Source organism: Podarcis vaucheri, assembly GCF_965113315.1.
Source record: "Podarcis vaucheri genome assembly, chromosome: 13".
NCBI classification, from domain to species: domain Eukaryota; kingdom Metazoa; phylum Chordata; class Lepidosauria; order Squamata; family Lacertidae; genus Podarcis; species Podarcis vaucheri.
In genome coordinates, this window is record NC_138751.1 from 34,224,573 (window position 1) to 34,251,219 (window position 26,647).

General features: G+C 44.2%; 1 protein-coding gene across 6 annotated transcripts in view; it reads left to right on the forward strand.

The window, feature by feature from the left end:
• Positions 1 to 26,647, forward strand: part of NFE2L1 (NFE2 like bZIP transcription factor 1) — a 31,936-nt gene that overhangs the window by 1,667 nt on the left and 3,622 nt on the right. For 3 of the 6 annotated variants that reach the window (XM_082197229.1, XM_082197230.1, XM_082197231.1), the window contains exons 2-6: positions 4,081 to 4,266; positions 4,575 to 5,086; positions 23,158 to 23,373; positions 25,250 to 25,339; positions 25,761 to 25,922. In XM_082197229.1, coding sequence (XP_082053355.1) covers positions 4,577 to 5,086; positions 23,158 to 23,373; positions 25,250 to 25,339; positions 25,761 to 25,922 — 978 coding nt within the window. In that variant the 5' untranslated portion in view covers positions 4,081 to 4,266; positions 4,575 to 4,576. Of the gene's footprint in view, positions 1 to 4,080; positions 4,267 to 4,574; positions 5,087 to 20,727; positions 20,994 to 22,769; positions 23,004 to 23,157; positions 23,374 to 25,249; positions 25,340 to 25,760; positions 25,923 to 26,647 lie in introns of those variants that run through there. The other 3 variants (XM_082197232.1, XM_082197234.1, XM_082197233.1) reach the window with 3 other exon arrangements.

Sequence of the window (26,647 nt, forward strand, 5' to 3'; positions counted from 1 at the left end):
TAAGTAGAATCTATTTACAGGCTTCCCATAGGCACCTGGTTGTCTGCAGTGAGAACAGGATGTGGGACTTGACTGGCCTTTGATCTGATTCAGCTGAGCTCTTGTATTCTTAAATGGATGCATGGTGAAATGTAGAAGGGGCTGTAAGCATCAGGGTACTTCACTATCTATTGAGTATTCTCAGTAGAGTGCTAGGAGCCTGGAGGAAGATGGTAGTGGGTGTGGGATAGTTATGGTCAAGATAACCAAGAGCATAATGGGTAGTTTGGAGAGTAGCAGATTATTGAGTGGGGAAAAGAGGCAATTAGAGAACCTTTGGATAGTATACAACTTTATTTCATAAAATTTATACACTGCTTGATTGTAAACAAACCAACCTCAAACCAGACCCTCTCAAAAAAGATTAATTATGAAAAGTTATTGCTTTCTGATCCCATGTTTGCAATCTTCAGAAAATGAATTGAAATCCCCATTTCAAAGAAGGTCTTTTAGGTTTTGTACACCATGTTTTAACTGTTTTGATTTTGACTGCAGACGAATTCTGGAGGCTGAAGTCTTGTGCATATTTACCTGGGAGAAAGCCCCATTGAATGTAGTGAGACTCATCCTTAAGTAGACATTGATTGGATTGTGCTCTAAATTGTGATAATGGATAATAATAATAATAATAATAATAATAATAATAATAATTCCCCAGCCACTCTGGGTGGCTTCCAACAAAGATTAAAAATACATTAAAATGTCACACATTAAAAACTTCCCTGAACAGGGCTGCCTTCAGATGTCTACTATGTGATCCAGGGGGTGCACCTTTTGAGTGGGATATTGGGTAACTGGAACAAGAAAGTAATACTTTCTAGAAGGAGGAGGTAGCAGGGAAATTAATGGCAAGGAACTGTTTTATGTGTGGCTAAGAGTGTGTGAACTCCAAGTAGGATAGATTGATTTAAATCAGGAAGAATAAAAGACAAATTTAAAAGACTGATTTTAAATTGTTTCCCATTGATTCTACAAGTTATTTCTAAAACTATGGTGTAAAAGACACCAATAAACTATGCTGTTTACACTGTTTAATTCTTTCAACCAGGCTTTCCATCTCTTTGTTATGTTGTATATACATTTTGTATGCTCTCCTTTCTTACCAATACAACAAATGTCTTTAAAATATTCCCGTATGAGGCCTGTCATAATCAGGATGCATGATTGTTAGGAGGTTAATAAGCATTTCTTCTCAGAAGTAAGTCCCATGGAGCTCAGTGAGGCTTACTCCTAGAAAGAGAGTATAGAATTGGAACCTTAGCATGAGAATATTGGAACATGCAGACTGGACAGTTTGTCTTCTCTTCTTCCCAATGTTCTTCTCTGCTTCACCCTGCCTTTGCCCATTTCACCCTCACAAATACAAGCAAAAATAAAATACACATGAATGATATGTCATAGCAAGGCTTCATAGTTTGTAGGCAGACTAGAATAGATCTATTTTCTTCAGGTGAAAATGCATGTATATGTTTGGCAGATAGTGTAAATACTAATATTTGAGAAATTGTCAAATTGGCTTTTTATGTACAGAAGCCTTATTTAACTCAATGTATATGACACTGATTTTGTGGGTAGCTGAAGGACTAACCTGCCTTTATTAAGATTTTTTAATATTAACCTAATTATTTGCAGTTTAAACAATATTTTTAAATATATGCGCATATATATATATATATATATATATATATATATATATGCTTTCGTAGATTTTCACGGGTACAGGAATGCAGGTTTTGGTGTCTTCGGGTGTCTTCCCGTGTAAGGGTCGGGGTGTCTGTGCGACGTTTCGACGAGGTCTCACTCGTCATCTTCAGGCTGGTGCTTTCGGCTTCTTGTTACTGGAACAGAGCAGAATCTGGTGTTTGAGTTCCTATAAATACTGTTGAGGGGTGTGGTGTATAGCCTCCAACGTTCTGGGCAGAGAGGAAGTTCCTAGATTAGTGTGCCTTTTCTTCTTTTGTTCCTTAATTACTTGAGGGATATCTTGAGTGATTTCATGAGTGATATTCTGAATACTACTGGGTGGGTCATTAAGTGTAGATTAGTTGCTAAAGCTTTCGTGTCTTGACCTCTTGAGCTTGTGAAGAGTTTTTCTGAGAAGATGGCTGTGCTGCATTTAGTTGTGCTCTGGCTTGGCTTCGTGTATAGGGGCGAGCTGTGGTTTTGTGCCTTGTGCCAGCCAGATCTGTGTAGGGATTGCTGCACCCCCCTGGCTGGCACAAGGCACAAAACCACAGCTCGCCCCTATACATTATGTTGGGGGGGCAGGACCTTTGTTTTTTGGGGGGCAGAACTGAGCTATCTGTAACTCATTAAGTATATTTATTTATCTGCACCCCCCTCCCCCAGCTATGCCCATGGTGTGTGTGTGTGTGTGTGTGTGTTTGTGCGTGTGCGTGTCAGGGGCTGCTGCGTTATACTAAGTCAAACCATTAGCCCATTTAGCTCAGTATTATCAACACTGATGTCAGCAGCTCTCCAGGTTTTAGACAGGATACTTTCCCAGCCCTATCAGGAGACACCAGGATTTGAACCTAGACTTTTTGTGTGCAAAGCATGTGCTCTAGCCTTTCCCTTTTGAATTAAACTCTTAGGAACTTTGGTTCATTACTTCCTGTCCATCCTTCTCTGTACAGTTTCCATGGTTCCTTATAATCACCAGAGGGGCTGCAAGGTAGATTAAGGATAACAGGGAGTGGTCAGATTTTTCATACATAAGCTCAGGATGTTAAATGACCCCCAATAGTTAAACACTCCCTGCCCCTTTGAAACACAATGCATGTGTATTCTGTGAGCATTACGATGCTATAAACGTGGTAGGTGCAACTTTGTGGGGAAATTTTGGAGGATTCTTTCAGAGTTCTGTAGCTAATAACTGAGGAAGTATGAAGATTCCAAAGTGGGGCAAGGCACCATGGAAAAGAAATGGAAGAAGCTGGTGGGGGTGGATAGTGAGGTCATTTGGCTTTCCCACAGTATCACAAATATACATGGTAGGTATCTGTGACTGGAATGGAAATCAGAGGATTTGGCAGTTTCTGGAGCAGGGACAAAAGTAGGGGGAAGTGAACATGTTAAGCAGGAGCTTAATAGTATTTTTGGTCCTGCATTTGTTGGATAAATGTGGGTTTTGTTCTAAAGTGCCAGCAAGCTCTGTGTGTGAAGTAGGAGAAGTAGCTGCAGAGATGTATGCTGATGAATAGGTAAAGGTACCCCTGACTGTTAGGTCCAGTCACGGACGACTCTGGGGTTGTGTGCTCACCTCACTGTATAGGCTGAGTGAGCTGGCGTTTGTCCACAGACAGCTTCCGGGTCATGTGGCCAGCATGACTAAGCCGCTTCTGGCGAACCAGAGCAGCGCACAGAAACGCCATTTACCTTCCCCCCGGAACGGTACCTGTTTATCTACTAGCACTTTGACGTGCTTTTGAACTGCTAGGTGGGCAGGAGCAGGGACCGAGCAACGGGAACTCACCCTGTTGCGGGGATTCGAACCGCTGACCTTCTGATCGGCAAGCCCTAGGCTCTGTGGTTTAGATCACAGCGCCACCCACATCCCCACGTTGATGAATAACACCCTTCTAAAACCTGAAAGCCAGGCTTCTCACTTGTACTTAATGTAAATTGACCAGAAACTCATACTGAATAAAAGCATAATCAGCATACTTCAAAATCATTGGCTGTAAGCAACTGGGATAGAGGATAAAGGGTGGTTGAAAAGCGAGTACGGCACTAGTTTTATTTGCAAGGTTGTTATTATCAGTTGGTTCTTTGTTGTGTCTTGCTGAGGAGTCAAAGGGGAGTGGAGAGAAGTGAAAGATGATGTTGCTATAAAATGGAGGAAGATAAGCAAACCAGGGCAGTATTGACCTAAATATAACTTTGTGTGTGTCAAGATATACTTGTTGGTGAATTATGTAGACTCTGTGCACACTTTTTTCTTTGTGGTCCATAGGTAACAAAGTGTTTCAGTGTTGAGCAGTGTCCAAAGGGTGGTGTCTCTAGTGTTTTATCACCTTCATTTTTTTGGCTGTGTTTCAGTTTCTGACGAAACCCAAAGCAAGCAGCAGAAGAGTCTTTGAACGTTTTCCTGCTCTGGAATCTTGGACTAGAGGAAGGAGGAGGGAAGAGTGAAGTTGCAGCTGTTCCAGAGGACTTGTCCCATCTTGTAGTCCGTGTGGGAAATTAAGACTGAAGGAAGTTGCTGCATGTGGACTCTTTGAGACAGTAAGTCACGTGGGTTTATATGCAACTACCTTGGCTTAGTTACAAAACAGTTTTTGTCTCTGGATAGGCAGAGAGCAGAAGAAATAGGAGTCCTCCTGCTGGGAGACAGCTTTCTCTCTTCGGGAGATCTTTAGAACTTTAACAACTCTCTTGGTGGCAATGATTGCTTTTAGGTTTTATTTTTTAAATGGGATTTGAACATTTTTTAATTACATTTTTTTCATTCTTTAAATAACTGTGGAGAGTTAGCTTGATAGTGTGAGTTTTAGTACATTTTCTGCTACATGCATTTCCTTTTCCTTTTCCAGAAATGCTTTCTCTGAAGAAATATTTCACTGAAGGACTCATCCAGTTCACCATTCTCCTCAGCTTAATAGGTGTGAGGGTGGATGTAGATACTTATCTGAACTCGCATCTTCCCCCTCTGCGAGAGATCTTTTTGGGCCAGAGTTCTGCTTACACCCAGACACAGTTCCACAACCTGCGGAACACTTTAGATGGCTATGTCATCCATCCAAAAAGTGTAGATCTGGACTATTATTTCACAGCTCGACGGCTTCTTAACCAGGTGAGGGCCCTGGACAGGTTCCAGGTGCCCACCACAGAAGTCAGTGCCTGGTTGGTACACCGAGATTCTGAAGGTTCTGTCTCTGGTGCCCAACCCAATACAGGCATTGCCCTTGAGAATGGCAGTGGCTTGCAAGATGGAACTGTTCCAGACAATGAAGTGAGGGAAAATGGAGCAGAACAAGGATTTGGTGAAGAATTGGAAGACCTAGGTGCCGTGGCTCCTCCAATGAATGGTGATCTAACCAAAGAGGTAGGTTGTTACTCTCAGGCACAATCTGTGGACTGGTGTGGTGGGGAAAAGAGAACTATTTGAGTATTTATTTGTGACTTGCAGCTATAAAAATGCTACTTATTGTCAATAGCTTAATATTTCAGTGATTTGGGTAGGATACTGGGAAATTGCTCTTTTTGGTGAGATGTTTGTTGGTCTGAAATTAGAGCAGTTCTTTTGTTGCAGCTTTCAGGAGGCATCTCAATAACACCACCTGCTTATTTTGCAGCATTAGGTAATAGTCTCAATGCACGTATCAAATGGATAGTGATTTACTCAGCTCTGGAGTACTTCCAGGAGATTTTTCTACTTGGTTTTCAAGGGAGCAATGGGTAAAGCAGGTCTCCTGCTCCGTCCTAGTTTCTAATTCCAGTGTATAATGACTGCCTAGTGCCTTCCTTTTCCCACCCCTTACTGTCTCATAAGGTTTTCCTTATGAAAGCCTGTTCTGGTTTGACCTGTTTGTATTGTGCCTTGCTTAGTGATGATTTGAATTAGCTGGCTTGTTTACTTGGATGCTCAAATCCCTCTCCCAAACACAGGGTGGAATGGTCATGGAGAATCTCTTCCAGACCACCCTTAATCCCTGATACTTTGTGTTGAAAATGGACAGTATTACTAGAGCTAGTGGCCAGGCTGGGAGTTGCTGAAACAGCTGCTGTGGCTGCCTTCCGCTCTTGTCATGTTTTCTCATCCCTACAATTGGCAAAAATAGGCTGAAGGTTTCTGAGATCTTATCCTTGGAAACTAAAAGTGAAATATCTCAGTTTGCGGGGTTTCCCCTACAGAAGTAGATAACTGAGAAATGGAGAATGACCCACTAAGATAGGAGTGTGTGTGAGGGGGTGCATGTGCCTGTGGGGTGCTTGGAACAGGAGATTGAAGCTAAAAAATTGAAGGGTTTTTGTTTTGTTCTGGTAAAGCAGGGGATACTAGGGGGGAGTCTTGTTTGAATCCTTAAATACATCTTTTGTGTTCTGGATTATTGTGACTGGAATGAGCAAGAAGATGGTTGTACTAGAATTTCTCATATTTTAAGACTGCTATCTTTAAAATATACATTTTAGCTACCCATTATTGTAATTTTAAAAATGAGAATACTGCATTAAAAAGTTGAATAGCTTTTTTTTGTATATTTAAAAAGTTCTATAAATAGTGACTTGCTGAAATGTGCAAAGCAATTTGTAAGGGAAGTGTGAGGGTTGCTGGTACTTTCCTTTGTGTGTGTATGCACATGTGTGCTTTCTATTGCTAGGTTTACAATGTAAAAAACACAAATATAAGACATGGGGTTTTTGTGGACAAGGACAATCAGTAGGCTCTTCAACCATGAATCTGAAGACCAATACAATACTTGTTCCCCCTTATAAACCCATGAGGCCCCCAAAGGGTGAACAAGTTTTGTGTTGGTCTCATGGCAATGAAAAAGTGGGAGTTACTGAGGCGTGGCTGAATCTGACTTTGATCAAGGTGTGTGTGTGTGTAGGACAGGGATAGAAATTGTGCAATACAGAGAAGCTCCTATTCTGGAGCAGCCTTTAGGGTTAATTCATTTTGCTTCCTATCTTTTTGTGCTGGACATGTGTGATCCGGGGCTGGAATGGACTTGCCATGGGTTCATTAGAAGTATATAATATTTCATACTGCACTTAAGTACTTGGAGCACTTCTTGTTCATAATGCTACAGCAATGCAAGGCACCAAGCCATTTTCCTATTCCATATTGTCAGTTGTGGACTGAGTAAAGTCTGATTTGCCTTAGTGAATTGATAGCTGAGACTATATTTGAAGTGGGTGCTTTCCAATTCATGGCTCACTTTGTTAATCACAATGTTAGACCAATTATGTGCTTTCACTACTGATGTGCAGATACTGATCATGCACAAAACTTCAGGGTCGTGGTGGGGATAGGGACATAGTCACTTTGCTTGTAATGAGTCACTCTCCTTTTTTTAGTTGTGCAGAGAACTTAAATTCAGACACAGGCTGCAGTACAGTCTGGATATGAGAGAGATGTTACAAGCCTTGATGGTGCCCAGCGGCACTTGTCCCCGCCTAAATGGGAAGTCCCTGAACACAAAAGGACGACAGAAAGGAAAGGTTTGGTAGACATGTAGAGTTGTATATATGCACAATCCCACTAAATGAACTCCTACGGTAGAGTGCTCAAACTGCCATATAAAGGCTACATATTTTCTCGTTATGAGAAATAGTTTTAGTGCTAGTGGTTTACTGGGTGATGCACAGATTAGAAGCAGGCTTAGGGTTTGCTTTGGTGGACAATACAGGGTTTATTGGACATAGGTGGACAGGGTTATGTCCGTAGAGAAGCAGCTCAAGTGAAGATAATATGCTTCAGGACAGGCATTGTGAAGGGAGGTTTGGCTCTGGTTTGTGTTTAAGCACTTGCTATATGCAACGTGGATGGAATTTTCTGAGCTGTTTGCTATAGTGTTAAGCAGTTGTGACTGCTTAACAAAAAGAAAGGAAAACAACCTTAACATATTTATAACAAGGAAATAAGTTTTTCAGCTGAAGGCCTTCCTAAACGATCAGGTTCTGGCCAAATGCCTAAAACACTGAAGTGTTATAGCAGTAGTGATTATAGCAAGGTCAATTATGAATGCCATGGAGGATGACGAACAGAAGAAAGGGCTGCCATGAGCAGTTTTGTGCATTGTCCAAAGTTGTGAGCAATAGGTATGGGAAACCATGTTCATCTGATCACGCAGCTCTAAAGCTCATTGGGTGGCTTATGCAGGTCACCATCTCTTAGCCTGCCCACTGATTTTTGAGAAGCTAAAATGTTTGTCAGAGCTCTTTGGAAGAAGGGCAGTATATCTTGTGATCAAGGTAGCAATGAGGTTCAGCTATTATGGCCCTCAGCCCTGTGATTAGAGACTTGTTTCTGGAAGAAACCGCAACTTGGACCATGGATTTACTGTACACCATTGAGCATATCTTCCTCTTTTCTACAAATAAAATGGGAATAGTTGCCTGTCTCACAGGGTGGCTATGAGAGTGAATATTATCGGGAATACAAAGCAATTGGTATGAGTTTTGGAGTTCCTCACTCCCTATAGAAAAAGAAGGAACAGCAGAAGTAGCAGTGGCTTGTGAGTTTGTTGAGAAAGGAGAGGCTTCAGCAACATGAAGGTTTTTTATGTGTAGGTGAGCTGTGTAGTACTTTGGTTTATCCTATTGTATCTGCAGAAGTGGTTATAAATGCTTTGCGTATGAAAATAAGGGCCAGGTGTGAGTAGCATGAGACCACTTTTGTGTTGTCTAGGGCTTTCCTTTTTTGCATCATAAAATATCATGCAACTCCCTAATGCGTTGCTGAATTTGTTTTTTATTTTAAGCCCCATTTCTCAGCATATGTTCTTTGCTCACTGGACGCAGTGAGCCTGCTAGGAACCCTAGCTGGCTTAGACTGGATCCACTGCCGGGAAGAATTTGGGCTAATCCAAATACCAGCTTGTGTGGGAGGTAAGCATTGCTGCAACCCTCAAAACACTTTACCTCCCTCACCCCCACCCATGCAAATGCCACAAACTGCTTGCTATGGCGCTACACCTTTTCCTGCAGCAGCTGTACAGCCACTCCCTGCCCAAACAAGCAAATGTAGTATCCCCTAAGCTGATACATTATGTATTTTTTTAACTGTTTGTCTAAAGGTGATGTGAGAGCTGGATTTGCTAAGATTCAGCATGGAACATATGAACTGGTAATAAAGAGCTTCTGACTCTTCATTTCACCATGTGATAACCACCAGTCAGGCCCTATCTGATTACCAAAGGAATTGTTTTATTTGTATTCTGTTAAAAACATACAAACTCTCAACATGGCTCAGAACATAAGAAAACATTAGGACCAATCAATAAAAGCAGTATAAAATTTTAAAATATGTCCAACCAATATAAAATTCATACCTTTCTTATACAGTGGTGCCCCGCAAGACGAATGCCTCGCAAGACGGAAAACTCGCTAGACGAAAGAGTTTTCCGTTTTGGAGGTGCTTTGCAAAACGAATCTCCTATGGGCTTGCTTCACAAGACGACAATGTCTTGCGAGTTCCTGCTGTTTTTCCCCCCTCCCCCCCTTTTGCTAAGCCGCTAAGCCGCTTATCAGCTGATCCGATCAGCAGATAAGCCGCTAATAGCGCTAATCCGCTAAGCCGTCAATGGGCTTGCTTCGCAAGACGAAAAAACAGCTAGACGAAGAGAATCACAGAACGGATTCTTTTTGTCTTGCGAGGCACCACTGTATGTGTGATCTTCAGTCACTTCTTTTTTATAAATTATAATATGGGACAGTTTGTGAGATGAGGACTACATGTCCTGCAGCTCTTCTGTTCTTGGTCCACAGGATAATGAATCACACAACAAAAGGCTAACTCTTCTGATGGGAATTTAGCCCTTTGCTGTCTGATCCACTCCCTAACTGACCAGAAGAATATTTCCTTTAACTTTTCCAGTGACTATTCATTCAAAAGTAGTGAGTGGTCCTTTGAAAGCAGGTGTCTGTACCAATCTAGCACTTCTCACTAGATGGGTTGGGGAAGATATAATTTCTCCTTGGGCCTAGTCAGTACAGTGGATGCTTCTGCTTTTCTCTGTCACTGAATTGTGTATTTATCACTGAGATAAAAAGTTGCTTACCATATCCACCAGACCAATGTCTAGCTTCCATGACTGCAATAATGAGTCTCCTAAGAACCCCCCCCCCACCTGTATGCATATTCATGCACTTACCCAAAACTGCTTGCTTGTGATGTGATGTGTAATCTTAACTTCAGAGCAATATTTTGGCTTTGTTTTTCTTTGCTGAGTGACCTGAAGCACTTGCAGGGGATTTTGAGATGTTAAGGGTTTTTTTGTGTTAATCGAGGTAATGTAGAAGGCATTCTGTCTGCCTTTGAGTAGTGGGAAATTTTTCCCATCTTCTGCCATCTACTTAGTAACACTGTGGCATTTTAAAAGTATCACAGGCACAAGACATGCTCCTAGGAGCTTTTCTATCCAGCCACAGCAATTTGATTTTCAAAGTTTGAGTGGGTAGAATAGACACTCTAATGCTTGGAGATTGATTCTGTGGATAAGTTATTTCCATATCTGGGAATTGGGAAGATGGCCTGTTCTGGACAGGGTTGTGCTTCCTCTGATGGAGTTGGGTGCATGGTGTGGGATGCTCTCGGATTCATCTCCATCACCAGAAGCACCTTTTTTGCTAGCTTGTTCCTGGAAAGAACCAGCTTTTTGCAACTGGATGGAGATATCCAGGTGCCACCTCTTGACTCCTAGCATCTCCACCTGCTTGGCTGCAGTCAGCTGGTCTGCTGGGTACCGCGGCAGCAAAATTTGTGTCTTTTGGTGCCGTGCTACCCTGCAGACTACCCAATTTGCCTGGCAGCAAAAATAAGTAAATTTAAAATATTTTTTTTGCTGCTGGGTGAATCAGGTGGTCTGCAGGGTAGTGCGGCAGCAAAAGACACCCTTTTCAGCGGTGGCTCCCTGGCTTTGGAATTCCCTCCGTCTTGAAATCTGGTTGGCACCAACATTGGTAGGTGTTTGGCACTAGCTAAAAACTTATCTTTTTAAAAAGTGGATTCTTTATGTATTAGGCAACTGACTTTTTTTGTACTGATAGGCCATATAATGTGTAGTTGTTTTTACTAGAATCGTTGTGTTGTTAGTTTGATGTACCCTGTCTTGGGATCACTTGTTTGATGAATAGCGGGTTAAAAATGACATGGATTCATTTATGTATTATAGTCACTGTTTGTTTAAAACTGGGGCAGATTTACTAAATAAGAATGTTTGTGTCTGTCTTCTGATGTGTAATCAAAGTATGGATTTTTCTTGTTACTCTATAATAGAGCTTTCCCCTACTTCTCCTTGGTGTCCAAGGTTTGTGTTGTTTTACATGGGATATTGTTTTTAGATTCTGTTTCTTATTTTAGCAGCTGCTACATGAATGACTTTATCTTAGTCTTCACTTCCCACCTTTGTGGAAACACACAGCCTGTTGCTGTTAGCTAGAAATGGCTCTAAAAATGTGAGTACTGGGATTAAAGCTTGCCTAAAACTTGTCTGCTCTGGAAAGCTCTTCCTCTCTTCCTTGCTGTGTTTTGGGTTGGGCTTGATTATGAAATAGTGAAATAAAGGTACTCTGCACATGCTCAGAAGCAGTTTATAGATACTCCATGCTGAGCCTTGCCTCAAGGTAAGAACTCGTTTCTTACTGAATGCTGCCCATGACTGGAGCCAAAGGTTAAGGGGGGGGGGGAATTGTAAAAGTATGAAGTATCTTTCCAAGTTCTTTGTGTACAATAATGTCTCGGTAATTCTTATATCAAGATGTCAGAATAATAACATTTGGCATATCACAAGTTGGTTGCTGATACTGAAAAGAAAGTGACTTGTGTGAAGCCGCTTAGAGGGCTCATAGTATAGAAAATGAACTGGGGATTTCCAACTCACTCTTTGTGTTCTTAATATTATGTCACACCAGATCAGTATGCTGAGATACACTTTTGTAGAAATACCTGGTATCCTGGAGCATCCTTGTTAATCTAAGTAATGTAGTATTTTGATTCCATATTAATTTCAAGTATCTTGAAATAATTTTTTAAAGCATATGTGTTTGGGAAATCCACACTCCCAAGTGAGTCATAAGCTATGGATGAAAGAGATTGTGTAGATTACATTTATATGCTTTTTTGAACATCATCCACCTTGTCATCTGAGCTCCCGCATTGTTCCAGTGGATCAGAGTGCCAAGCCTTGTGCTTTAGATTGTTGAGTGGGGTGGCTCTTCAGCTGTAACAGCTTTCATACCAAACTTGTTCTTTCATCCCTGCAAGGCCGTATAGAGTTCTTATGGCTGTCTTGTATTATTGGCCTTGGCTGTCAGTGCTTGTTTTTCAACTTTGTCCTAGAATGGGGTGCTTTGGTTGCCCCAGCTCATTAGCTGTGGATGTTGTAGATTGTAGACAAAAACCTTCATTGAAACTTGTCTGTGGGGGACTATAGGAACATAGGAAACGGCCTTACTGAATTAGGCCCTTGGTCTATCTAGCTCAGTATTGACTACACTGACTGGCAGTGGCTCTCTGGGGTTTCAGGCAGGGGTCTCTTCCCATTCTATGTGGAAATGCCAGGGATTTTACCTGAGACCTTCAGCATGCAAAGCAGAGTCTATGACCCCTCCCCAAATACTTGCATTCTGCCTGCCTGAAACTTTCCATTAAGCTTGCTGCCTCCTCAATTATCTGCCCTCTTGCCTGGTCTGGTATCCTTGCACCTGATTTCATCAGACATGATCCTTCAAGATTGCTCCTGTTCATGCCCTGGCTAGTCTTGTTCAGTCATTTCCTATAAATGCAACATTGAGTGACCATAAGAGAGTTGGGCAGCTGTGATTTCCCTGGTCTCTGGCAAGGTTTTGGAATTGGGTGAGAGTGAGGGATGCTTGTACAATGGTACCTCTAGTTGCGTGCACCTCTGGATACGTATCCTTCAGGTTATCTATGCGGCAAACCCAGAAGTATTTTTGCAGGTTTCGCCGTGCACGCATGCGCAGAACAGGCACCTCCAGTTTCGAAAACCTTGGGATCCGAGTGGAGTTCTGGAATGGATCCTGTCTGCAACCAGAGGTACCACTGTATTTAGGAGTCCAGAGTTTTGATGCCTGCTGTGCAAGGATTGAAGAACAGTGCTTGTAAAAGTGGCAGAGTTTGCTGTTAATTTCTCTAGTATTTTTCCTACTTTATGATTGATTCTATAGGCTTGAGTTGTGTAGGCAGCTTGATCTTCTAGAAGGACTTGTTCTCTGGATTATGGTGCCCTTGTATTATATTTCCACAACAAGGGTATAAAAATAAATGCCCAGCTCAGGCAACATGTGATGAGAGCTGAGAGAGTTAGTATTATTCCATCGTGACCCACTCCCACCCCAAGCCTGTCTCTACTCTGGCAACATATGGAGAAGATCTCCTTACCCTTTGCTCTGTCTCCCCCCTCCCCCTGAATGCTGGGGTGGTGGGGGGAGAGTTGTCCCTTAAGCAATTCCTGTAAACATGGGCCAGTTGAGAACATACTGTTTTCCTCAAACCTTAAGAGGTGAAGGGAAGGGTTCCCCCTCCCCTTTCCAGACATGAGGGCTAATAGAGTTTACAGGAACTATTCTAGTATGTGCACAGACATTTTTCAGTGTGAGACTAGACTGCTGGCCTTCTGAACCTGGGCACTCTAGAACAAGACTGGACTGTTCAGAACAGACTTGCATAAAGTAGGCACTGCAAAACAGGCACAGGACTTCAAAGCTGCTGAGCAGCATTCTTATTAGGATACAGCACACTCCTGTAAGATTATACATTGCTTCTGAAAATGGCTGCTGTCTGCTAGTAAGAATGCAGCTCAGCACCCTTTAGCCTTGTCTCTGTGCTTCATTGCATATTTTAGCATTGCCCTTGCTGCTTTTCCAGGCTGGTTTTAGGTTATCTTCATTGGGCAGCTACTGAGCCCCAAGGTGCTTAATGAGAGGCTTACTTATTAACTCCTAACTTGCCCACAGTGCCACCTCTCCCTGTTTCTGGCTCACTGTGATATTATAATTATCATATAATTATTATAATTTCTGTCTCACCATTTCTACAGCCTGGGACTCAAAGCGGCTTACACAGATAAAATAGAACAAGCTAAAAACATAGAAAAGACAATCATTAAAATGTAATTAAACACTAATTGGGTGCATCCACCCTTTAGCATGCACCACCAATAGTGGGAGCATTTTCTGCTATGATTTGCTTGCCACCAAGCAAGCAGGCAGTGATGCCTGATAGGAACAGCAGTTGCCACTGCTTACTTGCCTGCCTTCTCCCACTTACGATGGCAGCAGCAAGCAGTGACCACTGCTGCACTGCCTACTCACTGGATGGCAGCGGGAGGGGGGAGGAAGAAGAAGCCACTGTCCATTATGGTGACTTACCTTGTGGAGGCAAGGTGGGTGAGCAGGGTCATCTCACCAAATGGTTTGCTATCAATAGTCCCTCAAAGGCTGGAGCCTGCCCCAAACGTCTTTTCTTGCTATTCAAAGTGTTAGTATTTGGGCTTGATTCATGTTACCTTGGTCTGCATCTCTGATCCATCTGAGCCTTTCGTTCTCTGTACTTTTAGTTCAGGTATAGGCAAACTCGGCCCTCCAGATGTTTTGGGACTACAACTCCCATCATCCCTAGCTAACAGGACCAGTGGTCAGGGATGATGGGAGTTGTAATCCCAAAACATCTGGAGGGCCGAGTTTGCCTATGCCTGTTTTAGTTCAAGTTCTATCTTTAATACTGCATAAGCCTCTTTCTCACCCCCACCCCTCAAAAAGTGATTTATTACTTAGTCTGGACCAGAGGCTTAAGGTGAACTATAGTATTCACATACAAATCTCAAATCCGTAAGATCCAGCTCTCCAGGGAAATGTTTCTCCCCTGCCTCCTAGACCTCCTCCCCATATTGTTGGCAGTGGCAGAAACAAAAATATTGTCAACATGATATTGGAGTGGACACCTTGATGGGGATGCAAATTGTCCCCTTCCCAATCATCCAACTGGTCACTTGAGCTTGGAGGGGGTAGTTAGATCTTCATGGCTCAGCTGAAGGGCAGAGCACTGTGCCTTGTACACGGGTTTGCCCTGTGTGTAGGTTGTGGTGAAAAGTGTGGTGTTACCACTGGTGTGCAGACCTTGGAGATCTGACCAAGGGTGAATGTGGGTCTTGGACCAAGAAAGTTTAGCTACCTCTGGCCTAAAATATTTGTAGGTATGTCACACAAGTCTGTTTCTCTCTCAAAAAAAAATAAAAAAAAAAAATTGATACCAGCTTTGTATAGGAAAGTCAAGTATTGCACAATAACAAGATTAAAGTCCACAGATATTTTGTTACATGTTTATGCATGCGTGTTTAGATAGCAGGAATAGGGCCCCTGAGTATGTGTTTGCAGAAGTGGCCCCTAGAGGAATAGGCAGTAGGAGATGACAGGTTTGGGACAGACATGGTCCAGGGGCAGACATAACTAGGGTATGGGCATTTAGTCTCAGAAAGCTGGGGAGCAGGGAGGCTCGAGCTACTCTACTTTCTTGAAAAGAAATTAAGGACTGTTTGTAGAAAACTGGCTGGTTGAAAAACACAACTTGCCCACAAACTCTGACACTTTTATGCCCACTTCTTATTGCATCCAGCACAACTTCTCCCTTTCCTTGAGGAGCTGCAGCTATTCTCCAGTCTCGCACTTCTGTTTGTACTCGGGGACCCCTAAACCTGGGCTCACTTGTGTGAAAGTAGGACCCTTTGCAATCTTTAGGATTAGGAGGGTTTGAAGAGGTTCCGCCCTGTCAAATTAAAGGAACAAAATGCTTGAGCTGTGTTTATTTTTAACTGTAGCAGAGTATGTTGCTGTTGTTTTTAGTAAGCTTGTCTTTCCCGGAATTACAACATGAATGCACTGGGACTAGATCCATACACATTAGTTTGGCCTGAACCCTTGGGAAATAGCCCGACTATAAATGCTATCGCCCATCATTCACCACCACCCTGTTTCCTGGCCAATCTTGTTTGCCTTGACATGGCTACCAAAAAGCTAACTTTCGTTGGAGATTAGGCCCCAGAGTCCTGGAGCTCTTCTTCAAGTACCATTTAAAGCTGTAAATGCTGCTTCAACAGAACATACTTTAAAAAGGGACGAGTCTTATAACGCCGTCAGTTTTCGTAAGCTGTCATGTTTATCGCCCACATATTGGGTTTTCGCCTGTGCTTACACACATCGTGATTACATGTTTATATATGGATGGCAAACTGGGGTGTAGAAGATCAAAGAGTTGCCAAAGTTTTCTTCAGAAATTGTGATGCAATGCATGCAATACAGTTTTTGGCTTTTGATGTCATGCTTTGACCTCAGTTTTGTAATGGGGTGACTTAGGATACAGCCTCCTTGGAGTTCACTGAATGCCAACTTTTTATTCATGGTATATCTATAGATATAGATATATCTATCTATATATATCTGTTCTATACTCTATTGACTCTTTCTGCATCTTGCTTTCCTCCCCTGTTCATTTTGAATTAGATATATACATAGCAGGATCCCATTCCCTCACCTTCTTTCCCCAAGACCTGTTTTTATTTCTCATCACACTCAACCATAAACTCCCCCCCCCTGCTCCCAGGGTGATCAGGATGGATTAAAAAATAATCATCTTTTTTTTAAAAAAAGTGAGTAGAAGTTTATCTTAAAGAATAACTAGGTTGATCTGCATGCTAGCACTATAGTATGCCTTTCTACTGATTTAATTTTTACCTGCTAGCATTGGGCCTTGCCTATATCTATATCTATGTCTGAAGAGCCAATTTGATCAAGTATGAATATTTGCATTCAGCCTACCAAAGTATTTGGTATTTATTTACCTAATGAAAATAACCCAGTAACTAGCAAACCTTACTTCCATCTTTGTTACTTTGTTTTTGTGAGGGTGAGGTTGGGCAGAAGCAGAGAGGAGGAATGCTGAAATAAGACAACAAATTTACCCAGTGGTCAGATTCCTATATTTTTATGTGTAACCTCACAAACTCTCATGGCTATTGGTTGTAAGCAAACACTAAAGGGGAATATTTTAAAGGCATTCCCTATATAGCTAAAGAAAAACCTACAAACCTTGCTACAAAATGTATACCATGCAAGATGCAGGGCATGGTTGTAAGAATCAAAACAGAATAAACAATGCTCTGTTTAGACAGAAACCATAGAATACGTTGGAGCCTCATGTCTGCAGAAACACCCAGTGTCCTGGCCCTGCCAGGGGGCTGTCAGGCAAGGAATGTCCAGAGTGAGGAGGTAACTCTTTATTGTCAAAAGTGCACTTACAAGTAGGGAAAAGGCATGTCTATCAGTCCTACAGTGCTCAGCTACTCCAAGGTGTGCACCTGACGAGGTGCATGTAACCTGCTTCTGCTCCTCCCTCTTCAATCCTTGCTTGGTCCTGGGAGACAGTGGAGCAGGAGAGGTGGGGGCAAGAGGAGGAGGTGTGGAAGCCCTTGACCAGGAGTCAGCAAACTTTTTCAGCAGGGGGCTGGTCCCCTGTCCCTCAGACCTTGTGGGGGGCCAGACTATAAGCCCCCCCAACTCTCCCATCTCTTCTCCACAGTACTGGACGAGCCCTGGTGGCTGCTTACCTGTGTCTTGCGAGCGGCAGGCGGTGGCGGAGGGACGATGAGCGGCACACGAAAGGGCTCCAGAGAGGGGCTGCTTAAAATGGCGGCTGCTCGAGCGCTGCTGACCCTGGCACCAACAAAGCCCAGCCCCCTTCCTCCTCTAGGCAGGGCAGGGAGAAGCCAGGAGGAGGGAGGGAGGGAGGAAGGAGGTGCCAGCGCCGGAGTTGCCGTGTGAGGGAGAGGGAAAGAACGCATGTGCTGGCAATCCATGCAGCGATTCCCAGACCATCTGCGGGCCGGATCCAGAAGGCAGTTGGGCCTGATCCGGCCCACACACCTTAGTTTGCCTACCCATGTCCTTGTCTCTCCACCAGCCTGACCTCTCCCTCCTCCTCCTCAACCTGTTCTTCATTCTCTAATCCTGCAGTTTATCCTGCCTGATTCTCGTCTCCTGTCTGTTACAGGCTCCCCCAGATCACTGTTCCCTTCTTCCAAGTTAGTCTCTAACCCCCCTTCTCCCGGTGGTGCCCACTCCTCAGTATCCAACCACCACTCAGTGTCCAGCCAGCCCCGTCACAACATCAGGTTTGGGTTTGAAGAATTCCGAGCTTTCCTGGCCACCCAACCTGTTCCCAAACCTGGGAGAGATTTCAACTAGCTCAGGATGTTTCCTTCTAAATCCCCTTCTTTTATTCCCAATGACAGGGAAATAGTTTTATGTATTTTTTAAAAGAGAAAATTCCAGAGGGAGTGCAAGTTAAAGCAGTTCAATCACATTTGGTTCCCTTCCTCTTTGGGTTGCAGCATAAACTGTAAATGAATATGGTTTCATAATCAAATGTGCACCATTCTTTAGGAACTATATGAAGAAATAATAATCATTGATTTTAAATCAGCTTGATTTAAATCAAACCACCTTGTTGGTGATTGCAAGCTTGTTTGGGAAAAATCTAGGTGGAAATGGGTGGCAATATTATTTTGAGGTCAGGGTTTTAAAAATTCCCACATAGTGGCTCTAGACTCTGACTACACAGTGAGCTGAGCACACATTGTTGACTGACTGTCTGGCCTCTATGTTGACTACTTTTAGTTAGAGCTGTCATGAGGTTTTTGTAAGTAATTTTGGTATATGCTTTCACTCTTGTCATTTATAATGTAGAATGGGGGAAGTGGAACATGTGTTTGTAGTGTCAGCTCCTCTGTCTTAAAGAAGGAGATAGGTAATAAACTATTTACAGTGTAATTTTGTACATATCTACTTAGAAGTGAGTCCCACTGAATGTAGTGAATAAGTGAATGTAGGATTACAGATTTAAGTTCCCATGTGCCAGTAAAAAATAAAAAATCATATACCGTATGTTCAAAGGACCTGGGATTTTTCAATTCCTACTTGAACTATATTCTGCAAAATACAATGGAGGCAATTGAAACCACCAGGTTCAGCTGGATTGAACAGTTAGAACTTCCGCAGCTAACAGAAGATAGAATCAACAAGAGAGCATTGAAACATGCAACTTGGGATGGCCTATAATATATAGTATTTTGTGGCATTAAGATGCTGCTCTGTTCCAAGTACTTGCTCTGAATCTTTAACCTTTAGCCCATTGCTGTCTTAACTCATTTCAGAACACAATGTAGACAGAATCCTATCTTATTAATTTCACTGTATAGGATGTAAATGTGTAAGTAATAGAATGGCAGGTAAGGTTAGACTGGACTGTTTGGGGGGGGGGGACAGACATAGAAGCCACTGGTAACTGTCCTGATCCAAAGGGATGGTATAAATATTTCTGAGAGAAAAGGAGCCCTGTTGGATCAGACCAGTAAAGGTCCATGGCAGCCTCTAGGGAGGCTACAAGTCTCCCCTGTTTCTTCCTCAGCAGCTGCTTATGTATGTAGAGGTTCCATTTTACGGTCATGGTTATTAGGTTTATTAATGGCCATCTTCTATTAACCTGTCCAATCCCTTTTTAAAGCTTTCTAAAGCAGTAGCCAGCACATAATAAATATAAATATAAATATCCCTTCCATCTGACTGGGTTGCCCCAGCCATTCTTGTTGCGGCGAATTCCTTAAATTGTGTTCTGTGATAAAGTGATTTTTTAAAATCTACTCATTGAGTTATTTGTTACATCAGTAGAGGAAAATATTTCCTCTTTGCTTTCTCCACACTTTGAATAATTTAAAAAGTTACTGTCATGTCCCTTGATCTTCCTTTTCTAAACTGCCAGTGAAGTCCTATGCATGTAAATACAATTGATTAAGATGGGACTTTTCCTGAGTGCATATTAGAATCACAGGTTTAAAAGTCTCAAATGCTTTAGCATTGGGGAACATATGTGAAGTGGCTATGGAAAGGGCTGTATAAATATTTTGTGTTTTATTGTTTGTAGAATGCTGCTGATTGCCTGTGTGAGTGGATGTGGTAGTAGTAGAATCACAGAATCATTGTAGAGCTGGAAGGGACCCCCGAGGGGCATCTAGTCCAGCTCCCTGCAATGCAGGAATCCTGGCCACAACCAGGTGGGCTCGAACCACCAGCCTTCTGGTTAACAGCAAGACGCACTGACCCTCCTCTGTCCTGGCACTCTGTTGGTGTCTGTTAACGCTGCTGTGTAAGAACCCATAGACCCCCCCAACCATATTTGTAGTTTGAAGTGTAGTGCAGCAAAATCTCATCAGCCGGAGTGGGCTTCAGCAGAGCTTTTCTGGCGGTTGAGGGGCGTCCATACCCTTCCATGCTGCCATAAAACAAAAGTGTGGGGGTGGGGATGAAATCTGTGTTGATACGGAAGAGGGAACTTTTGGTAATCTCCGGCAGGCTGGGGAAAACATTCTAGGCAAGGGTGCTGCCTAGCAGGACTGATTTTGGTAGGTGATATGCAAGAGCGAAGCAATGCTGTCGGCATTTTATTCTTTTCGGTGTTCCCCGAACCGCTGCGAGCATCACTGCCTGGCTTGGGTGGGGCATCTTGGCGTGGGAGCTTCTCAAGGAGACAGAGGCCCAAACATTGCTGCAGCTCCCAGGGCGACCTGGGCGGGGTGGAAGAGAGGAGCAGCAATTGGCTCTCCTCTTCGCATTCTAGGTGACGAGTGCAAGGAGGAGCCCTTTCCTCTGCATCCTCAGCAGGGACCTGAGGCCTGGGATTGGTTCTTTCTGCAGCCTAGGTAACCAGCACAGGGCGGAGCCTGCCTCCCTCTGCATCCTCCGCGGTGACCTGGGGGAGGGGATTGGCTCCGGCTGCAGCCTAGGTAACGGGTGTGTGTGGTGGGGGGGTGTTGTCTCAGTCTCACTGCAGCCTCAGCCCAGCACATGGGGTGGGGATTCCATATCTGCAGCCTGGGCATTGAGCAGGGGGTGGGGATTCGCCGGAACTCCTCTAAGCAACAAGAGGAGGAGCGCTGAGGATTGGATCTCATGCTGGGGCGGAGGGAGGAGGGCTGGCGATAGCACAGCACCTGTGGGTCACATGCTGGCAAAGGAGGGGGGCTTCTAAACAACTCGGGGGCGGCTGGCAAGCCTGCCAAAAAAGAAAAGAAAAAAAGAGCAACTGTTAACTGAAACCAGAGATGTCTGTCCAGCACCCTGCCTGGGTCACCCAGCTCTGCCTGCCCGGAATTTGCGCTCTACATAGACCATGATCTGGGTGGACAGCTCTGGGAGCGGCAGCTGGGGACATGAGAAAGGTATCCCTTTTAACCCTTTTCTTGCCCCTCCTTCATGCCTGCTATTAGATTGTGGCTAGAGCAGGCCAGATCTCTTCCCACCAGGCACCTTGGAGCTAATAAATCTGTAGGGGGGAAGAATGTGTTATATCGACTTGAGGAGGGAGAGGCTCTGAGAACAAGAGGAAATGGGTTGTGTGAGAAATGAATGTCCTGAAGTGGGGGAGGGGGAGCGGAGTCTTGGAATGGGGGGGGGTACATCTGGGAAGAAGCAGATGGTCGAAATGAGGGTGAGGGGGTGCAGACCAAAGACACCTTTGGCCCATATGTGTATCCTGGCCTGTTTACTGAAAGGTCCAGGTGGGGGGTGGCAGAGATGGTTACCTTGCTGGCATATCTCTTTGCCCACACCATCAGATTGCCCCAAGACCTGAGAAATCTTCTGTGTGTCAACTGGACAAGGCATCCATCCAGATTGTATTATTTAATTTGAACGGGTTTTTCGTGTTAAAGGGCACACTGCAGGAGAATAACAAAGTTGGGTTTGGTCAAGGTACCCATTTTGTGAGATGGGGAAGAGGTTGTCTAAACTTGTTTTAGTTAATTTGGGGTGAATTCAAGAAGTGGGGGGGTGGGGAGGAAAGGTGATCCAAATAGTGCCTCCGACAAATTAGGCCCTGAAAGAGCATTTTATTCTGCTGGGGTGGGGATAGTGAGAGTCCATAGCAGAACAGGATTGGCAGTTACAGAAGAGACTGATTTGTAAGGAGGTCCTGAAATATTTGACCAGTGATTGAAGGTGATACCAGAATTTGCATATTCAAGTTAGAGCTATTCTGAATAGTGTTGCAACACAAAGCATCCTTATGCTCTGACATTGGGGGTCGGAAGGTAAGGGGAAATCACAACATTTTTCTGTTTTCTTTTTGGTAGTGCTGTGAAAAAGAGGGCACTTTACTCTGCTGAGTTCTTGTCTGGAAGAAAGAAATAGCAACTTAAAAATTAGTGTCTTTGGCAGCCTGAATTCTGCATCCATATGTAACCTCTGTACATAGTAGAATAGTAGTTTGGGGTGGGTGGGTATCTGTTTTCCTTAGGAAATAGGTTTGTGGAGGGTGGGGCCAGAAGTGCTGGCTGACAGTGGCGCTTAAAAAACTGCATAAGCCTTGTAACAAAAAAGAACAACCGCCTGTGCCACAGGGTGGGGAGGTACCTCTGTGTGGTTGGCAATTCTAGGGCTGGGCCTGGGTGAAAGGAACAAACTCCTGCAGTGCATGAATAAATATAGCCTGCCTGTGGGGGGTGGCTTAGCCTTGGGAGAGGCCTGTCCTGCAGAGGAAGAATTTTCAGGATATTGTGGGGGAAGGGAGATGGCATTCCAAAGGAGAAGCATGTCTAGAGTCTGGTCTGGATGAGGGCTGATCACTGCTTTGCGGTTGGAAGAAGGCAGTGTGTGTTGGATGCGTTCAGCAGGGCAATTTGCTTTCAGTTTGAAGGGCTGGTTAAGGTAGGCAGCTCTGCTGTCTGGAGCAGAGGGAGCTGGCCAGGCAGAGCACGCATGGCAAAGCCGGGTTCTTGAGTTGCATCAGGTGGCTGAAAATGCAGAGAATCCCCACCCCTTTATGCAAATAGCCAGAATGGCACCACAGGCTGATGCAAGCCCGCTATGGAGCAGCAATCCAGAATGACAATTGGCCCTCCCTTCCTTCCCTCCCTCCCTCCTTCCCTCCGCCTGCCAGCCAGCCAGCCGTCTGAGCGGTTAAAGCTGCAGACTCCCTGCTGCCTGGACAGAGCGAGCACTGCTGCGTAGCATGGGCAGCGACAAGGAGACAGCTCTGTTGCTGTTCATGGAGTTCCCGGTCTGTGCCCCGGAGCAGCCTCGTTGCAGAGCCGCTCTTGGCCAGCTCCCAGTGCAGAATGGCTGTAGGTGGGGGGAAAGTATCTGGAGCCCCACGACATCAGGGATGGTCCAGAAAAGGAGCAGGAAAGGTGGGGCTGCACCACATTCAGAATGAAGGGCGGCACTTGGAGGTGAGTAGGGTCAAATGGTGGTGGATGCAGTACGTCACAAGGGAGGCTGAAGTTGCAGGGGAGGGCATCCTCCAGAGAAAAGAGGGCGGCAAGGAAAGGAGAAGCCTTATTACGAGTTTTTTAAGTCCCCCCCTTGTTTTTCTTTTGTTTTTAGGACATTGATTTAATTGACATCCTGTGGAGACAGGATATCGACCTTGGAGCTGGGCGTGAGATTTTTGACTACAGCCACCGCCAGAAGGAGAACGAAGTGGACAAAGAACCAAATAATGGGGAGGAGTGTGGGGATGGCTGGAGGAGCAGAGGGGGCGATGTTGCTGACAGGGCCTTGGTAGTGGATGGCGAGACAGGGGAAAGCTTTCCTGCACAGGTAAAAAAAAATAACTCAACTCCCTACTTGGGTAGGACAGTTTTCTTATCCACCATCCTGGGATTGTTCTTTGTAGCTGTTCAGTAGGGGAAAATCTGCTGCTCCCTCTCACTGCATGCTTGGGTAGGCCTTGGGAAGAAAATAGCTGTGATGCTAGAAAATGTCCTCCCCTTTTCAAGTTCAGACACAACTCTTAAAAGGGAATTAGTTCTGAAACACTGATGTTCAGTGTTGCTGATTCTGCCCAGGAAGCAGGCAGGGCTGCTTCTCCGTTTGCGTTGGGTTTGAGTGCCTTCATTACCTTTCCGTGCTTGGTTAAAGGCCTTGGTCTGTGCTTTGTTGCTTTGTGGTAGTCCTCAACATACACCCCTTGCTCCCTAGGCTCCACACCACCACCTTCTGATCCTTCTCTCAGCATCCTGGCTTCTTCTCACCTCTGTTCTGTGAGAATTGGGCCTTCTCCCATGTCTTATTTTTGGTTGCAACTGTTAAGAGTATGTTATTTAGTAAGAATTTTTAAATCTCTCTCTATAAATCTCATTAGTTTGGTCCTAGCCAGCCTCCTTCCAAATGGGGCTAGGATTTATCAGAGAATCCTGCTAGCAGATGCTGTGGGGAGGCTATTTCCCCTTATTTCTCTTTATAACACCTCACACACTGCTCTGGAGCCAATTTTGTGAGTAGGATTCTACTTGGGGTTGCTCTTGCTTGTCATCCTAGTCTATATCTCTTTCTAATTTGGTGAATCCATCCTGAGTCTTCAGAGTAGGACTGTGATATCCTATCAAAGCCAGTTAATAAACTCTTGACCCTGGATGGCTTTGAGAACAGTTGTTACTGGGCACATCAGATCTCCAGATTCAGTTCAGTCAGTCCCCACTTATAAGACTGCAGGAATTCAGGGTAGGTGACAGCCTCTGGAATGGCTCACCCCAGTTAGAATATCCTCTGGAAGCAGGGCTTCCCTTCTTGGGGGCTGCATCTAATTCTGCAGCAAGATAATTTGCATTTGATTAAATTTTACTGTGTGACATAAACTGTTTCTTGACTTCAGCGTTTGAAATTTTGTCAGAATGCAGGGTGTTTGAGAAGAGACTCAGGGGTGTCATTGGAATAAGTAGTGGGGTGGTTGTGGAGGGGTTGTGGGACAGGGAACTGGGTGTTGTATTGGAAACCGTGCCAGATAGACAACCATGTAGCTATTGGCTGTTGAGGTGAGTTTTTAGGAAACTCTGTCTCTTGGTCAGGACTACCTGGTTCTGAGCATTTAGCCCTGTCCCAGGCTGTGCATTGGACTACATCACTGGGTTTCGTCCCTGTCTGAGACGGGTGTCACCTCAGCATTAATTACATTTATCTAAGTTCAAGAGAAGAATAAAAGTGAGTGGGGCGAGGAGGAAAGATAAAGGTTAGTTTAGTTTATTCAGCTAATAGATTGCTTTACACAGCTAAAAGAAAAGAAGTCTCTGTGTGAATTACAGAGACAGTAACACACAAAATACAATACTTTTAAAAACAATGCAGGTGCACTATAACGTGCATCTACAACATCAGCAGCAACATAAAATAACCACCCCATCCACATAAAAATGTATACAAACAAGCACACACAAACACAGCCACTATTAATGCTGCTGAAACGTCCAGGGGAATAAAAATGTCTGCCTGGTGCTGGAAGGATGACAGAAAAGGGCTATTTTCTCATTGCCACCCTCCAGATATCTCTTAAAAGAGGCACACAAAGAATAGGAGAATGTACAGGCTTTTTAAAAAAGTTAGTCGTATGTTGCCGGTGGAGGTTGATCTGAAAAAGTTGAAGGGCATGGGTATAGATGATCTTACAGTAAAATGACACTTGAATTATTTGCTCTTCCAGGTGCCTGGTGTTGAGGACCAGACAGCCTTGTCCTTGGAGGAGTGCCTTAGGCTGCTGGAGGCCACGTTTCCCTTTGGGGAGAATTCAGAGGTGGGTCAATGGTGGCCCTTGGGAAAGAGAAGATTTAACTGCTTAGTAGTAACAGCATATGGCATTTCTATAGACTCATTCAGTGTAAAAAATGGACTTGGACAATCTTTATCTCATGCCCTTGCCATAACCTTGTGAGGCTGTGAATTCTTCCAAATGAAGAGAAAAGCTTGTTCTTGTTCCAGGCACAAGGCCAGGTAGATTAGCAGGAAAGAAGTGGCGAGAATGCCACCCCTCCCCGCCCCTGCAAATGCTTTAAAGCCCCTAATACTGTGGTTGCAGGGAACCTTGGGAGTGGGGGATGGCTGTTACAGTCTGTATCAGAAGTTCATGCAGAGAGGAAGTGGGAGTAATGATTTGTTGCTGACACGACTCTTCACTGCCACATGCCTACCATGACTGAAAGGTGTTTTGCTTTCAGTTTCCAGCTGCAGATGCCCCCAGCCTAACTGAAGTTCTGCCGAGTGAGAGCGGGCCTTCCACTGTGCCAGACGGGCTTCTGTCTCCCCTACTAACAGGGACAGAGTTGCCCTTCGACCTGGAGCAGCAGTGGCAGGACCTCATGTCTATAATGGAAACGCAGGTGAGGAAGGCTGGCTTCTACCCTTGTTTTTTTCTAGGTCCTCCTCTGCTTTCTCTTCAGGTGGGTTTACCATGCCACTGTTTAGTGTTTTGCTAGGTTTCAGGCAAATGTGAAGGTTGTTAACATCTCTGTTTTGTGAATTTCTCCTTCTGTAGAAGAATGATCTTTCTGCTGCTGCTGCAACCATCTTTCCTATAACAATAGGCAGGAGCCTAGAAGAATTTGCAGCAAATGGGAAACCAGAGCTGCAGAGTTAGGTGACCATCTAGTTCAAGAGTCGTCAAAAGCAGTGCACACACTGCACCAAGTGACTGCCTGCAACGTAGCAGGGCAGCGGTCCCCTGGGAAGGGCCAAACAAAAGACACCTCTCTCTTCAGGGTCACAATAAGTCACTACAACTTGGGGACAGTTCTTTCCCACCCTTAAAACAATATAGCATCTCTGTCACAGGATGCATGCAGCCTATTCATTATCCTTGCTGGGAAAATGTTTTGCCTCTCTGCATACCAGGTATTGATTTTTTTTAAAAAAAAATTCCTCCACAAATTGCACAGCCACTGCTCCTGACCCTGGTTTTTTCACCTCTGGGCTGCCTGATTGGTGGTCAGATGACACTCTTCAGATGGCCTGATTTTGTCTAAGAACAATCAGTTTCTGAATGTTTGTCTGCTGTCTGCTTCCTATACTAGACAAAAATATTTATCAGTGGCGTGTCTCAGATAGG